Genomic DNA, 17,109 nt, shown 5'->3' on the forward strand with positions numbered 1-17,109 from the left:
TGATTTTGTATTACTTTTATTTAACTTTGCATGTTGGTAATATATTAATTTTGCCTTGCACACGTATTACATATTTCTTTCTTTCCCCAAATGTTCCATCCACCTTGACATGAGACTCATGAAGGTCTGTTAGTGTTTAGGTCGACAATTGATTGATGTCACAGTGAAGAGGTGGATTTTCGCCTTTGTTATTCACTTTTATTTTAATTGCTTTTTTTGTATTTAATGCAACACGTTATTACCTGAATGGGATTCAGGTTGCTGTTTTTCTGTCATGACTGTTCGAAATTATTTGCAGTTCGTATAGTATAGTATAGTTCGGTATTCATTTAAAGTCGTATTTCTGTATTCTTGGTAAACAGTTATTCGTAAAACTATCTTGTGAGGTTAAATACAGGCGAGTTGTCTTGCTAAGCAAAGCCTACTGAAATTAGGCTACACAAGACTTTCTTTCACACAAGAACAACACTTTCTTTTATCTATTTACGCATTTTGAAATGTTTTTGATTCTTTGCTAAGTGAACGTGTTTGAATTGTGGGTGCATGTGTTGTCCCAAATCTGGCCTTTTTTTTCTTTTTCTTTTTTGAACGAGTGTGAAGGTGAAATGTGGAGAGGTATTATATGTGTGGCGCAGCAGTATTGAAAATACCTCAAATTGCCAGAAGTGTATTTTTCAGGCAATTGAACCGTCAATGTAATGTCAAATCAGGGTACATTGTTTTGGAGAATCCAGAGCAGGTGTGTGAAAGTGAAGTTTGGCGGCATATCGGAGATAGTGTTTCATAAATCAGGACCCGTCAACATGATGATGACACTAGTAGGATCAGAAGAATTTCTTAATTCCATAATGACTTTAAAGAAAAGAAACGTCTTAGCTCGGCGCTCATAATGGCGGGTACGTCTTGTTTGCGTGTCCTGGTTTGTAAAGCAGCACCTCTTGTTTTTGTTTTGAATCCATGACAGTTCCTACCTCCATGGTTAATGGCAGTGATTGTTAAACAAAATAATAGTTGAGGAGTTGCAGGTAATCTCAGTGCAATGTAAAAAAAAAAAAAAAATAGTTTATCCCACATTATTGAATTTTAAAAATTATTTTGGGAATTATATTAAGGCTATATGGTCATATTGACTTAACAGGCAAGTGAACTTTTCTATTTAAATGCTATGTAAGATCTTTATTTCTCTGTAATCTTAGATCCTTAATTTACCACACTGCAGCTGTTGAACTGCAGAGGCCGAAAATAATTACTTGTTCAAGACTTGTTCTTTTGTATTGCTTGTTGAAAGATGTTTGTACTTTTGATACTGTGTAAAGTGAGGGCTTGTGTAGGAAAGTAACCTGTGTACATACGTAGCCAATGAACCCTGGATTCACAGCATTTCTTAAGCCATTACATCTATTCAGCATGCAGTGGCCCATGTGCATTGCTGTAATGTTTACGTCAAAGTACCTACAAATAAATTGGTGCAGTTAATTATATACATCTGCTTTTTTTGTCTTGTATTAAAATGGTATTTGGAAGTGAAAATTTGTGGTGTTGAACTGAGGTCACGCAATTTACAATCATTATAGCAAGTCAGATTGACACAAGGCACTCTAATGTGCATCATGGATCCAATAGGAAACCAACCACAGATGGATGACTTCATCCCATTAGAATATTAAGCCCATCCCATCGCAGTATAACTGTCTGGCCCCAAAGTAACAGAAGAGCAACGACATTTTAATTAACCGGCACCAAATCGTGCAGAACACGTTTCAGGAATGAAAGGCACTTTGCCAAAGGTCTGCAGAGCAGGATTCCTGTCTTCTTTCATTCTTGTCTCATACATTGCCATGACATCTTCAAGGACTCTTGATTTAACTGAGCTGAGAAATAAAGTTTCAAGGATCAAGGTGACTCCAAAGGGGAGTCTCTGGGCAACAGGTAAGAGAAATGACACTATTCTGGCAAATTATTTCATGTTTTTGTGCCATTTTTAAAATATGTGTTATGTATATATTATTTATTTTGACAGTTTATATTGACGCTTTTGTTTAAAGGGCATTTCATGGGCAAGAAAAGTGTTGTGGATAGTTTCTTAATGAAGTCTGGCTTTGAAGATGTAAATGCCCCCACTGCCAGAGATGTTAGTCCTCTGCACCAAGTGGAAGACCTGCAGGCACTGCTCATCCAGATGTTGAAAACTGCCCAACACGCACAACAGAAACAAGCATTGAACATGTAAGATAATGATGAGTATTATTATTATAATCATTATATCAATTCATTAACTGCACAGCTGATTATTGTTTCCATCCATTTAGAGGAGGAGGGGATCTGCTTGAGGAACATTTCAACCAACACTAACAACTGATGAAGAGGAGAGTTTTTAAATCTTTTTTTTGTTGTGATATGTGATATGTTACACTGTATATGACAATGTGATGCCAATCGGCACTGTTTTGTTCTTGGGTCCAGTTATTTGAACCTAATGTATTAATACCACCTGTTAATAAACTAGTACAGATATCCAGACCATTTTGTCAGAAATGATTTTCTTCTTTATGTCGAAAATGTATCTTTAATTGTATTTTTAAAAAATAGCAACGAATGCATTGGAAATGTGTGTTTAGTCCCAGTTAACCGACATATTTTCACATGATAGTTGATTATCTTACTCATGAAAAGGCTAAATCAGTTATACCAGTTAAATTCCGTCAGCTCGTTGGCGCCTCCTGCTGGTCGTCCTGAAAGTATGAATACGAATCACATCCGGGTTAGCTGAAGTGCCGACATGCTGCCTGTTCATCACATCTTAGGCTCGTCTGTCTGGTAATGTGTATCTGTAGTTATGCCTCTCATAGTCATGTGCGGCTACCCCTGCAGTGGTAAAACACGCAGGGCGGAGGAGCTGAAGCTGAGCCTTGAACGCAACACGGACAGAAAGGTTCACATTGTGGGAGACGGAGCGCTGTGCGTGGAGAGAAACACAGTTTACGCAGGCAAGTGTCCGCTAACTGGAGCTACCGCCGTGTCTTATTACGCATCAAGTTCTGCTGTCAGTCATTTTGTGAAGTCCTCTTCCATGTTAGTGACACACAAACCCGTTCACGTGCAACTGGTATTTCAACCGCAGTATTTTTACGCCACTGGGTTTGAGCGTTCAATGCTGACGGCTGAAGTTTGGTGTGCAAACGTCATCACATGTCCTGTGATAGAGGCTCTTCCTATAAACAACATAACAGGAATATCTGGTTTTACTTAATGGTAATAATTCATCAGTTAGATATTTGGTATTACGTTTGCTTTGCAAAGTAAGGCAATTAAGTTGTATCTATAGTGAAAAAGACAATTCAAAGCGATCCACATAAGGCATGAACAAGCAAAGTGGAAAATAAACCTTTTGATAAAAGCCAGTTTAATGCCATTTCAAAATAGTCCTTTTAATGGAATAGAAAATAATAATAAGCTTAAATAGAACAATATATATTAAATGCATTCTCAAATGAACAGTCACAAAGATGACTGGATTATTAATAAGTAACCTTTGACTATTGTATACTCCTGCTGTAATTTAAACCCGGTTGGATATGTTGCAGATTCCCAAAAGGAAAAAAATGTCAGAGCATCTCTGAAAGCTGAAGTAGAGAGGTGAGTTTTTCAGATCTGTTCTTGGATCAGATTCATCAGTGATGTTCTGCTGTCGCGTCGCTTTTAACCTCCATGTATTTGTTGTTTAGGAAACTCAACAAGGATGACGTTGTGATTTTTGATTCATTAAATTACATAAAAGGTAATTATTGCTAACAACATTGTGCTATATTATGTATTCAAATATTGTTATTTATTCTTGCTTTTACAGTTTTAAAGTTGAAATACCTTTCAGGCTACCGCTATGAACTTTTCTGTCTCATCAAACATGCACAGACGCCACACTGCCTGGTAAGTATGCTGTAGAAATAACTAATGAGTCTGAATATCTATAAAACTATCACCCAAACACTAATCCCACAAGTCAAAATCATATACTTTATTTTGATGAAGGTATACTGTTTGACGTCAGATGAAGTGAGCTCAACGTGGAATACCAGCAGAGATGCTGCTGAGCAGTACAACCAAGACATGTGAGTGAGAAGCCTCCGCACATTAGAAAATGAAATTACCTTTATTGTGAGAGAGGATTTTCACCATATCGCCCATCCCTGCTGCAAATAAAGTGCAAGTGCTTGTCCGAATGTGTGTTTATCTTTGGAAAGGGTATAAAATACTTAAAAAATTAAGTAAAATAAATAAAGTAAGTTGAGAGTTTCAAAAATGTTGTTTCTGTATCTGGTTTTATTTTGTAGCTTTGATGCATTAGTGCTGAGATTTGAAGCTCCCGACTCCAGAAACCGATGGGACAGTCCCCTCTTCACCATCCTGAAAGACGACTCGCTGCCATATGAAGACATTTCTGACGCACTTTTCAAAAGAAAAGCACCCCCACCTAACCAGTCTACACAGAGTGTAAGAGACGCATGCTGTTTTAGTTTTCTTTAGTTTTTACAACTATACAATATTCTGCAGATGTTTACTCATGCTGCCTTTTTGAATATCTGATGGTATTATCATTTTTCTCTGCAGCAACCACTGTCTTCTGCAAACTTCTTGCACGAGTTGGACAAGATCACACAAGATGTGTTAATGGTATGTCTTCATATGTTCTTTTGGAATTTGTGGTTATTTGTCAGCCACTCAGATTTCTTCCCTTTGGATATAGTTTTTTCTGGAGCTGGTCCGTCTTTTGAATCTTGTCATAGTTCAAGATTGCAATGGTAAAAAAAGTAATTTCTAAAGGACAAAAAATGAAGTAATTCTTCCAAATTAATTTCCCTGCAGTTGGGGAAAAAAAAGATTGGTACCGTAGAATGTCGAGATGTACGCTTATGTTCATTAATTCTGACCCTCCAGTTGTCTACTTGTTTTATCACTGTATTGGAGGTCATATTAGTCACATGGAACACTTGCGTTATGGTTTTATTCATTGCAGCAATCTGCATTTTAGTTGGGTGGTGTGACTGTACTTAAGTGATGCTCTGGAACTGACTGACTCTGAGCTCACAACCCCCCTGATGGAGCCTGAAATACACAACATGTATTGAACATGTGGAAAACATTCAAAGCACCAGTAAAGGGAGTTAAACATCTGAAAGCCGACTGCATAATGTACCTCAATTATGTTTTATGCAACCTGAATGAGATAATTAAATCTTTATCTCCTGTTGTGCGAGATGTCCTGGACACATACGATTGGAGGGTATAGAACATGTGACTGAATCGCATGCATATTTGTTAGCTTTTTTGCAAAGTGACACAACTGGTGAAATCATTGTCACTTCTATTATAAGAACCAGTGATGGTATCCAAATGTCAGCAATTGACATCAGAATCTCTAAATGTGCCGGCAGGACATACCAGTGTGTCATAGGACTAATTATTCTTTGCTCACAAGGATAAAAGAGGAGAAGTGCATTAGAAATTGTTCTGCCGATATGATCAGCAGACATGTTCTAGTGTGTAATTAAGTGGAGAATGTAATGATTTCTATGATACATGGTTAGAAGTGTTTGGGCCTAATGTGTTGCAATCACCAGTGTGTCCTCCCTCTGTAAACAAGTGACGTCAAGTGTCCTTCATTATTTGTAGGAAGATTTTGTGTTCTGTGATGCACATATCGTTGCTGCTGTAATTATGTATAAGCGGTATTTGTCTGTAAAACCCTACTTTCTGTATGTTATGTGCTTGTTTGATGAAAGTCTTTCAAATATTTTAGGCAATTTTCAACTCCCAGAAGACAAGTGTTCCCGGAGATCTCATTCCAGTACCAGGAGCTACAGAAAAGATATCCTTTTTACACATTTACATGTCCACATTTTAATTTAAAACCCACCGTTTGAAGAATCATTTCACAGGTATAATTCTGTTTCAAGTCCAGATCGCAGTGACCTTTCACAGCTACTGACTAGTGAAACTTATAATTATATTACCTCTGTTCATTTGCGCTAAGGAGACCAAGTACTCGACTTCAAATTATGTGTTTGAAGGAGAAGGTGGATGAATGCATGGCCATCAAACAACTTTAAATGAAAGGCACAGCGGCTGATCACTGTTAAAGGTCTTGCCTGTAATAACACACTGTGGGATACGTAGAAACCAAATGACAGATTGCTGGCTTTTTATTGGCAGCTGTGTCAGACCTTCTCAGAAGCAAACGCTTTGATTTTCTCCTTTTGAACGTGTTGGTCCAGCCAGAAGCCAACTCAACAGTTCTGATGTGACATTCAGAAACTTGTTGTCAGTTAGTTATAGCTTTTCATGTGTTCAGCTGAACTGTTGAAAACTTGAGGCAAATGTGTCTTTTTCTTGTTCTTAATCTCCTTAACCTGACGTTTAACATTGAGCTCACCAGGAGCATCAACATGGCAGAGCTGAGGAAATTACGCCGCCAGTTCATCAGCTACACCAAGACGCACCCAACAGAGAACTCCGGACACATTTCTAACATGTTTGTGCAGTATTTAAATAAGAGTCTTCAATAAAATTTGAATACCATTTGTTTCATTTTTTTATTTTCTTTGTCAAATAAATAATTTTTTTTTTTAAAGACAAGAAATTACAGTCATTACAAAATGTTAAGATCCCCTGAAATAAAAAGGCATGTAATACTTAATATAAATGATATACAAATATATTATAATAATGTTGATACATATTAGATACATGTGTAATTCCACAGCAAGCCCAACAGTTTAAGGTAATCTGTGAACCCAATAGGTAAAACAAAAAGATTACACATTTGGTAAAAGTATCTCATTACAATGTAACCGACGCTTTCAGCCACATATCATGGCCTTCCTCAGCAGACAGAGATGCTCAGTTGTCATGGAGATGAAATACCAAATAAGTGAGCCTTGTGTCCAAAATATCATTATTGGACTCCCAAAGCATTTAGTAATAATCTTTTTTTTGCTGTGTCATTTTGTGTAATGAATTCCACATGAAGTCAGTCTTTCTTTAAGCCAAAGCTCAACTATGGGTTTTCCTTAAATCCTCTTATTGTACTGCCGTGCCCAACAAACAATACTTGGTTGTCTTGTTCAAAAGCTTCTTATGCTTTAGTGGGATTTGTAAGCAAAATATTGCTGAGTAAAACGTTGTACTCGCGTTTGGCGCCGTAGCGCGAGTATGTATGGGCTTTAAAAGGTCTAAACATATCACGTAAAAAAATATATTCTGTACAATTGTGGGTCATTATTTTAACTTTTTACTCCCTGACGTGAACGTGTTCCAGACTTTTTCTTCACAATCCAAGATGAGAGGTGATTGTCAAATCATCTATTTTGTTTGATGAATAAATATGTGCAATATAATCTCTGATTTCATGTGTTTATATGTTCCATCTTTAATATTTCATGTTTATGAGTAAATGTAATTCGCCACGCTGAACACCAACACCCATCCTCTTTGTTTACCTTTTTTTTTAAGTCTCCATGCTTCATTGCGTTGAATTGTGGGTATTTCCCTTGGGCAAAGTCTGCAGAAATGTGGATTTGCTTCTCAAGGGGTTTAACATGCCTCAAACAGCCATAAACCCTCAAGGCCTCAAAATCCGTGAGTGGGGAGATTGAGATTGGTTTTGTGGCCCACGCGCTGGCAGTGATAATGTCATTATCTGGCGTGAGCGCCTCGTGCCGCTTTAAGTTCTTTGAAATAAGTTTTTCTTATGTAAGAGGGTTACATAATAAAGAACTGGATGTTTACAGAAATGCTTTGCTTGCCAGTGTTACAGTTACTGCTGATTTCTGTCCTGAATGTAGTGCAATTATGCACATGTGATGTGGACAATAATGATGGACAATAATTTATTGAATGTGTCCACATGTAAATTACTTTTAGTCCATATCACACCCATAGAAACAATAGTGCAAGACGTGTTGTAAAATGTATGATTTTATTGAATGAGAAGCATTATAAAATACACTCTTCATCTCACACAGCCTCACTAAGAGATCCAGGAGGAAAACGCAAAGAGGCAGCAAGTGCTTTGGAGTTAGTTATAATAGTTATCAAAAGTTAGTTATCAAAGATATAAAAAAAAGATCATGAATGTGAAGGTGCTAAAATAATTTTGACAATAACATTAGAAGAAAATACATGCAGTATTTACAGAATTTCTTTCATTTCATCATCTCCTCAAAGTCTTTTTCTTCAGAGGAACAGCAGTGCCAAAGATTCTGTCCCAGTGGCTGAAGAAAGGGGCGTAGTTGCTGTTGGGCTTCTGGTGGTGCATGTCATGAGCCGGAGCACCGCCTAGCAGACCAAAAGGCACTAGGTGGTTAAGGGCCCACGGCAGGTCATAACCTATGTGGTCCTCCACAGACATCCAGATACTGAAAACTGTGGTGCACCATGTGGTCAACGGGTGACACTTTAATAGAATCGGGTCCTGGTTGCTCCAGAGTCCAACAGTCATCAGCTCTGGGATGCTGAGGTGCTCAGTCGACCAAGAAAAAGGCGCCATGTATTCATGGTGGATTGCGTGAATCCACCGGTAAAGTTGTGAATGCTTGTGATGTATGAAATGCCAAATATAGTACTGAGTGTCAAAGAGGAGAAGTATTGCCAGTCCATCGATGATTACCTCATACAGAGTGGGAGCATCCTGTGGCATTATTGGTGTCGGCAGTATGAACATGGAAATTATTACAGTCGGCAGAACAAAGAATATGTGGTTGAACACGGCTGTCGTGAAGCTCTTAGCCATCATTACCACTGTTGGCCGCCTGTCTGGTTGGATCTTGTACCGATTGAATAAAGGAATTCGTTCTCCCAAGAGGTCCAGTGCAGCAAAAGGTATGCTGAAGAAGAAATAGCTGGAGAAGGCGAGTAGGACGGGTAAAAAAGGAGACGAGATGAGAGGCAGGTGGTGAAGAAGCAAAAAATCCCAGAATGGCTGCAGGAGACGGCCCGAGGACCTGTATGGCAGGAGCTGCAGCGAGAGCTCACTGATGTTCACCATCTTGCTGTGGTACCACTGAATGCTTCTGCAAGTCTCAGGATCAAGACAAAGTTCTGCCTTCCTTTATATAGTAGAGTTCAACAGAAAGGGCAGAACAGAACAGACCAGACTCCCCCTCCCCCTACCCCCACCTCGTAGCTCAATGTCGACAAACGGACCTTCACAAGAAGATTAACGAAACCACTCAAGAACACAAATTAGACAAATTTAACTGTTAAGCATTTTAACCAGTACAAGGTCAAATAGTTTAATGCATGGAAGGAGGACAAATGCTTTTTTTTTTTTTTTTACAGTTTTCTCATCTGAAGAATCTTGCAGAATGGACCCTGATTTAGTTTCACAGAAATTTCTCAGCATGTTATTAAAATGAAATGACAAAACAGCTGTGTTGATTACATTTTTCACGACGTGTCGTGGTGTGTCGATACAGCCAAGGAAATTTATCTCAGTGTTTTATGTAACTCTTCAATACCGCAGCTGAGTCATCATAAAATGGTCTGACAAAACTCTATATGTTGTATTTTAGTCCGCAGCATCTACTTCTTTTCTTGCACGTTACATTATCATATAATAAAGAGGTCAGCTGGATTAGAACGCTGGACTTCTTGAATTGACCAGTTTATCTTTTCTCACAATCACAAAAAATAAATCATAACAACATGACTTATTGGGTAAAATATGCAACAATTTCATTGAAATCAATTGTCAAATTCAAAAATTAGGGCAATGATGCACTCCTTCATCTACTTCTTTTCGCTGACGGCCTTCCTTGAAATCGTTTTGTTGGTGTTGGCATATTTCTGTCGATCATTTCTAAAAAGAAACAAAGTGTAAATCTTTTTGTGTGAATAAAAACTACTGCTACTATTATGTTTTCATAAGATAGACGTACCTGCACATTTTGATTTTGTTTCTGCATCCCAGTCCTCCTTCCCAGTGGCTGGAGCGTGCACCTCTAGTCATCATGCTTCCACAGCTGATGCAAGGCTTTCCATTGCTGAAAGGCTACGACAACAAAAATGTAAAAAAATTCAGAGGCAAAGTATAAATCAGCCTGAGACATTTATGCTTCCAGGCCTATATGCTCTTTGCTAGTGATACCTTGTATTTGTTGATTTGGGATATTAGACAAATTCTCTTCAATCGATAACAGTACAAGCAATTTCACTCTCGATGAATAAAGTTTCTTCTTACCTCTGTGGCGGAAATGTCAAATAAAGTCTGTAGCTCACCTGTTCTTTGGCACAGTAACCACAGATCATCCTGTAGGCCAGTTCCATGGGGTGGTCCTGGTCCACATCGTGGCACACATCACAGGGGTAAGCCCGCCCACAGCAGGGAAACCTAAGGGCAGACGGTGGCACAAAGCGTTCACGATACTCTACGTGTTCTTCTCAGAGCTTCCATGTCACAGATGTGAAATGTGATGAGACACAGCGATGGCGATACCTTAGCCAGCGATGGCTCTGTTTGTAGTGTTTGCATCCTCCTTTTTCTGGCAGTGCTTTCCCTTTCTGCACAGCAGGATCTCTTATCGCCCTATAATTAACAGCACAAGCACTTGGACCTGTAAAAAGGAAACAGTAAATACTTTGCAGATGACATAAATGCTCATATGTGAAGTTTTTCATGCACTGCGTGGCTTTTTCAATAATAAATAATGTCAGGTAGCATTGTGGAGCGAGCCAACTGTGCCAGTTTGTTGTAAGATCTTAAACCTTTGCTGATCCCTTTGATAGAAAATGTGGGTGAGCTCTGACCTGTTTTGTTGGCGCGTGGCTGAATATACTGGAATCTTGTGCTCTCAGCTAGAATACTGAGTTTACTGTAGCAGTGTTCACAATTAAACTCTTGTGTTTGACCATAGGAAAGGTTCTGGTGAGAATCAAAAGAAGGGAGGAAAAAAAGCAATTTCAAAGAAGGCCAGAGCTCAACGAGGTACATTTCAGTTAATGGTGATATTTCACATTCACAAAAAACAGATGTGCAGTGTTAAGCAGGACTGTATGTTTCCTCACCTGCACAGGGCCTTCCTGTGAGCAGCTAAGGCAGCCCACAATGAGGTCACATTCCTGAAGCACAAGGTCAGCAGGTGCGGCATTGTGAAGGTCAAGGTATCCCAGGACATCGCTGTAATGGTGCAGCATGCAGGGCCTGAATGCAGCACTGATGCTTGCACTACACTTTTCACATTGAGCTGTGCAGGGTGTCCTTCCAGTCAGTGACAGATCTGCAGTTACCTTGCACCTGCAGACAATACACACAAACAGTGTCAGCCTAAAAAAACAACTCTTAATTGGTGACATTGAACTTGTTTTCCTCACCTGTTACATTGAAGACAAACAGTGATTTGTTGGGCCACTACTGTGGCTGTATTCTCTCCCATCCTCAGTCCCAGCAGCTTCATCTCTGTACCTCTGCGGGGATTGCTGATCTTAATGTTCTCCACCAGATGACTGGCTTCCTCGTCTTCCCCCTCTTCTCCCCCATCTTCCTCCTCTTCATCACAATCCAGACCCTCCTGCTGCACTAACTTTCCTCCCTCCATTGTCCTCTTGCCCTCTGTCTCTGTCAGTTTTCTATCCTCACTGACATCCTCATCAACAGCAGCGGTGTCAGAAGAATGATCGTTCCCAGATTTGTCACACACTGTTGCCTGGAGCTCCTGGTACGATATGAATTGCAATCCAGCTTTTTCTAAATCAACGTCTTTTTTCAACTGCAAAAACATTCGAGAGAGAACCGTTCAGCATTAAGAAAATATGATATAATACATCCTTAGATTTCAAGGAAAAGTCTCACCTGCCGGGCTCCTTCAGTGAACAGTCTCTCCAAGCTACGATCTAGCCAGCGAAGAAAAGGCCGGAAGAGCAGCTCTACCTTTCCCAGAAGCTGATTGGTTGCATGCTTGGCTTGAAGCCACTCCAGTGAGGCTTGCTGTACATGTCTATTTAGCACGAGATGTAAAGATTTAAAGAAGAGATTTATATAAATGTCGACACCAAATTACACTAAACATGAAATGTTTTTAAATAAACTCTACATGCTTTTACCTTGCCATTACTGGTGGAAGCTCTTGGTCCAACGGTATGTCCAATGTGAAAATCTAAGAAAATGAATCAAGGTGATGAGGAACTGTTTTTTTCATGGCAAACGTTTACTGGATAGTATATTATTGAACCGTCATGCAGTGGACTTTACCTCCTTGGGGTAACCGTCTGGGAAGCTCACCATGATGTCGACTTCTTTCAGATCAAAAGGCTTTCAGATCAAACGCAGGGTTAGTAAATTTCTAGATAAAACTGTTGGGTCATCTATGTTATCTAGTATCAAACCAAAGTTTGTCAACTGTAAGAATGATTTACAGTATAAACTTACGCTGATTACACGGATTAATAGTTTTGATATGCCAGTAACCATTCAGTTCAATAATTGGCTCTGTTCTGCCCTGACAGAGGCTAATAAACACAATGAGGAAATATGTTTCAAATGAGACAACATAGCCAAGTTGTTAATCACTACTTTACCCAATTTCTCAAACAACAAATATGCTTGATGTAATCTCTGTTGTGCAACCTATCTGATACAAATCCCACGTTATTCTGGACAAATAAACAATTCCACTTTCACAGTAAAATCACCATAGTTGTAGGCAGAGCATAGTATAAATAGTTCTGTCTATGGAAAGGCTTCAGTATATGTCTCTCCAAACACAGTCTCACTTTGGGTTAACTATTATATAAATAATAAGTGTGGGGATTTTTACTCTAAACTCTCAGAGAAGAAAAGGAGAAAGAAGGTGGAATAAATGCATACCCAGTCTGGATCAGTGGGCTCCACAGTCACCCTGTAAAAAGTGACTTTGCCATCACTACGTTCCTGAATAATCAGCTGATCTTTGGGAAAGCGCTTCTTTAACTGCTTGATCTCTGTGTCTCGTAGCTGCTTGGCGACATCCTCTGTCAGGTCACACAGCTTGACCTCCTGGAGGATGCCGGGGCGGGGGACAGATTGCATCCTCTGTGCAGGTCTTGGGTAATTGGCAGGAACAGGCTGGTGATCCACTGAGGGCAACTCTGGTGGATGCCAGAAGCGACACCTGTCTTCCATGCTGCAGTGGCCTGAGATAAAGTAGCGACAGGGCCGGCGGCTAGCTGCTGGGGCAACCCTAGAGTTACTAGGGGGAGGCCTGTGACCCACATCTTCTCCAGGAACCTCCAAGTTTGGAGATGGGACATCTGACTGGCTGTGTGTTCTGGTAGTTTTCTTCTCATGAGCTTTGGCATCATCTCTTATGTGTAGGAATTTGCATTTCTTCCCAAAATTGCAGTATCTTCCTTGTGAGAAGAAGCGACACGGCTGCTGTGTATAAAGCACAGGCTCTGATTCACCCATCTTTTCCTCAGCATTCTCCATCAGTATTGACCTGAATGAATGAATAGGGCAACACAGATAAAAGAAAAAAAAGGTTGTGAATCACTGTTTTAGACTATGGCGTTCTTCGAGCTTTGTGCTGAGCATTTTGAAATGACCCCAATATATAAACACTTCAGAACTAAAAGGCAATCAGTAAAACAAGTAGTACTTACTTACTTACTTACTTACTTACTTACTTTTATGTAAACACTACATGGCCAAACATAGACATAGAAATACCCATTTGTGAGCAATAAAATAACAATCTCAATTCTCCTGAGAACACATTCAACAAGATGTTGGTACCTGGATGCAGGTATTTTGCATCACTGACGCTGTGTAATGAGGACCTTTCAGTCCTTACACACCAAACTGGGAACAGCGTTTCCCACTTCCCCAAACTGCTGCCGTAAAGTTTAAAAAACACTATCATCTAAAACAGTTCGTCACTAGCTTGTTGACTTGTGACCTCTTAAAATAAAGCCACGCCTCGAAATAGACTATAAGCACTTGTTTTATTGCTCTCCGAGAATGATATGACATATTAGAATCGGCTACATTTGACCCAACATGGGGTGCATTAATCGTCCATATTGTCATTAAGTAACCCCCATTCAGTAGTATGGCATTTGGGCATTTGGCTCTAATGTTAGCTTTAATATGGACAGAAAAAGACAAACGTTAGCTAGCTGAATTTTACGTAAAAAGTAACCACTAGGTGGTCGGGGGAAGTGTTTTGTTTATGCTAGACACTTTATTCAGATCTGAGCTCAAATACAAAAACACGAAAGGGTGAGCTTTAAACTTGAGTTAAAAAGCTGCAAATAACCTTTTAAAGTCGCCTTAGCCAACTCCTACCTGTAAAGTGGCTTCACGGTTTAGTGTTACAGGAAACGTAACGTTACGGGACGGGACGCGTTAACGACAGCGCGGTGGTTTTACGGTACGACGTGCGAGGCTCAGAATCGGTTGGAATAACAATCCTCTCAGTGGTGTAAACAACCGGTCTACCGTGTGAAAAGGTTGTGGAGATTTTAGTTATAAACGCTCGAAACGTCCTCTGTTGTACACGGAGTATAAATGGCGCCTGTCGCCCTCTATAGGTTGGGAGGGTGACATGGACGTTAATTTTTGACCCTGGATACGGCCTCTGAAAACGTCATTTTTAAAGAACTTAAATTAGTTCAAAGAGGCAATTTGTGGTACAGCACAATAAATATAATGTAGACACATGTACTGCACGCCCCCGTAGTCTATGCGTTCACGTGACATCCTCTCAACCTTGTGTTGCAGGTCACCCAACTACAGCTTGTTAAGTTGGGTTTTTGTGTTGCACGTTGCCCTTTAACACAGCTTGTTAAATTGGGTTATATACATAGAAATACATTACTTTTCAAACTTAGTTGGCATTGGTCTTAGGAGATCTGTATCTGTGACCAGAGGGGAGTGTCTGGCGATGTATCCAGACCTTGTCTGCCTTGGTCAGGTACAGACTGCAGCTTCCCCATGATCTTTCCACATTTTTCATAAGTCCTTTTTGTAGTGGTAGAGAGTTTTCAATCCAATTTTTATCAGCAGATGGAGTTTGCTTAGCGGTAATGGAATTTCCATTTTTCTGAGCGCGTATGATACTTACTACTATGTTGGTTTTAAAGCTGAGGGTGCAAAGTTCATTCTTGACGTGGGAAAACTGGCAATATTTAACTCTTGAGAATATCTCTGAGCAACATTACACATACGTAATATTTAGTAGCTAGACCTTTAGAGCATAATATTATTAAGCCAACATGATTCATCCTAAAAGTGTTAAACTCTCCTGATGAAAAACATGTGATATGATTCAAAGCTAAGGAACAGCTACTGAATGGACATTGAGGTGAGATTTCCTTCTCAACACTTCTTTCTTCTTTCTCACAGTGAACCTGCGGCTTGCTGTGGGCATGTGGGCCTGTTGAAGTGCTGAGAAGTTTAAAACAGCAGCACAATTAAAAGTGTAAGCTAAAGGCTAAATTTAACATTTACTTTATATGTAGAAATATTTATATTTGATATATTTTACACTAAATATTGTCCAGATTGTGCACTTGGTTTGCATTAAAATAGACATGCTAAAAGCTGTACTGCATCAGTCAAAATACTTACTAAAGTAAATGCAGACGCACCAAATAAAAAACACATATATGTTATTGTGTTTTGTGTAATGGTTATTCTAGTTTCGTTGTTGTGCAAAGTGTTACTTATATTTCTTTGTGTCACTCTCTTTAAGCACCGTTTGCTTTGTTGGTATTTGTTTTAGGTGATTGAGGGAATAATGTAAGAATATATAGTAAGAAAAATACTTCTCCCATACTGAATAATCTATCACATGGAGAGCTATAGGTTTCCAGGTACCCAGGGAGTATGAATAATTTGTTGCATTGTTGCACCCTGCTGTCACTTGATACCACACAGTGAAGGAGACACTCGTGGGATTAGGTCTGTACCATAGCTACTGTTTTTGACTGGAATGTCAACATTCCTCAGACATTTATAGGATATTCACTTTTACTCCAGGATGGATCTTGCAGATATCGGCGTAGATTTTTGGATAAAATGCTTAGGAAGCGATTCTTTGCTGCAGCGTCTGTGGGATTTCATGAGGCTCAACTACAGAGAATATTTGAGATCTCCACTTTTCCCCATTGTCCTGACTGTGTCTTCCTACTTTGTCTTGTGCATTCCTTTTCTTGTTTGCGACATCATGGGAGAAAGGTGGCCACGGGTGCAGCAATTCAAGTTGCAACCAAGCCATCGACCTACAGCCTCTAAACTGCTGCACTGTGCAGGTGTCACCTTGTACAACCATGCGTTTCTTGTGCTTCCAGCATCGGTAGCCCAGTGGGTATGGAGGCCACCTGTGGACCTGCCGGACCGGGCTCCGTCCCTGCTTGAGCTGATTGCTGGGGTGATAAGCAACCTCCTGCTCTTTGACTTCCAGTACTTCATCTGGCACCTGCTCCACCACAAAATCCGCTGGCTTTATGTCACTTTCCATGCCATTCATCATAATTACTCATCTCCCTTTGCTTTAGCCACTCAGTGTCTTGGCAGCTGGGAGCTGGTCACTGTAGGCGTTTGGACCACTCTGAATCCTGTGATCCTGAGATGTCACCTACTCACCACCTGGGCCTTTATGGTGTTGCACGTCTACGTTTCTATTGAGGATCACTGTGGCTATGATTTCCCCTGGTCCACATCACGCCTGATACCTTTTGGCATCTATGGAGGGCCCAGCAAACATGATGTGCACCATCAGAAACCCAACACCAATTTTGCGCCACACTTCAGCCACTGGGATAAAATATTTGGCACGCATGCTGATTTCAGCTTCTCTACTGCTATGAAATAAAAGGCCACACCACTGATAGCAGCTATAGACAGAGAGCTGTGCTTTAATGTGTCTGTGTTTGTTTTTCCAAATCGTGTGGATATTCAAATGTGAAGGTCTGACAGTTAAAGAGAAATCTACATATTTCTTTTCAAACAGATGGAGGTGTGTTACTGCATTGTGTTTAAAAACAATCGTCATAATATGATGTTTCCTGTATGATAATGAGCAAATAATAATAAGTAGTATGTCCAATCATTGTAACTACATGTACAATCTAAAT

The 17,109-nt window shown here is 39.8% G+C and overlaps 4 protein-coding genes across 4 annotated transcripts; 2 read left to right on the forward strand and 2 right to left on the reverse strand.

The window, feature by feature from the left end:
* Window positions 1-2,775: 2,775 nt before the first annotated feature.
* kti12 (KTI12 chromatin associated homolog) lies at window positions 2,776-6,563 on the forward strand (the record flags this gene model as incomplete). The annotated part of the gene is made up of 9 exons (XM_079223330.1): window positions 2,776-2,987; window positions 3,585-3,636; window positions 3,726-3,778; window positions 3,872-3,927; window positions 4,030-4,109; window positions 4,332-4,491; window positions 4,609-4,671; window positions 5,798-5,866; window positions 6,420-6,563. The coding sequence occupies exons 1-9, from the start codon at window positions 2,837-2,839 to the stop codon at window positions 6,561-6,563; spliced, it is 828 nt and encodes a 275-aa protein (XP_079079456.1). The 5' UTR covers window positions 2,776-2,836.
* Window positions 6,564-8,209: 1,646 nt separating this feature from the next.
* ch25hl1.1 (cholesterol 25-hydroxylase like 1, tandem duplicate 1) lies at window positions 8,210-9,043 on the reverse strand (the record flags this gene model as incomplete). Its single annotated transcript, XM_079223331.1, has 1 exon — window positions 8,210-9,043. The coding sequence occupies one exon, from the start codon at window positions 9,041-9,043 to the stop codon at window positions 8,210-8,212; it is 834 nt and encodes a 277-aa protein (XP_079079457.1).
* Window positions 9,044-9,286: 243 nt separating this feature from the next.
* Window positions 9,287-13,438, reverse strand: LOC306741079 (uncharacterized protein; the record flags this gene model as incomplete). The annotated part of the gene is made up of 11 exons (XM_079223332.1): window positions 9,287-9,856; window positions 9,936-10,048; window positions 10,276-10,387; window positions 10,493-10,610; window positions 10,804-10,918; window positions 11,062-11,290; window positions 11,368-11,762; window positions 11,846-11,990; window positions 12,097-12,149; window positions 12,245-12,304; window positions 12,860-13,438. 11 exons carry the CDS (start codon window positions 13,436-13,438, stop codon window positions 9,787-9,789), a joined length of 1,989 nt encoding a protein of 662 aa, XP_079079458.1. The 3' UTR covers window positions 9,287-9,786.
* A 2,575-nt stretch (window positions 13,439-16,013) lies between these two features.
* ch25hl1.2 (cholesterol 25-hydroxylase like 1, tandem duplicate 2) lies at window positions 16,014-16,847 on the forward strand (the record flags this gene model as incomplete). The annotated part of the gene is made up of 1 exon (XM_079223222.1): window positions 16,014-16,847. One exon carries the CDS (start codon window positions 16,014-16,016, stop codon window positions 16,845-16,847), a length of 834 nt encoding a protein of 277 aa, XP_079079348.1.
* Window positions 16,848-17,109: the final 262 nt, after the last annotated feature.

This window comes from Taurulus bubalis (assembly GCF_910589615.1).
Source record: "Taurulus bubalis genome assembly, chromosome: 9".
Taxonomy (NCBI): Eukaryota; Metazoa; Chordata; class Actinopteri; order Perciformes; family Cottidae; genus Taurulus; species Taurulus bubalis.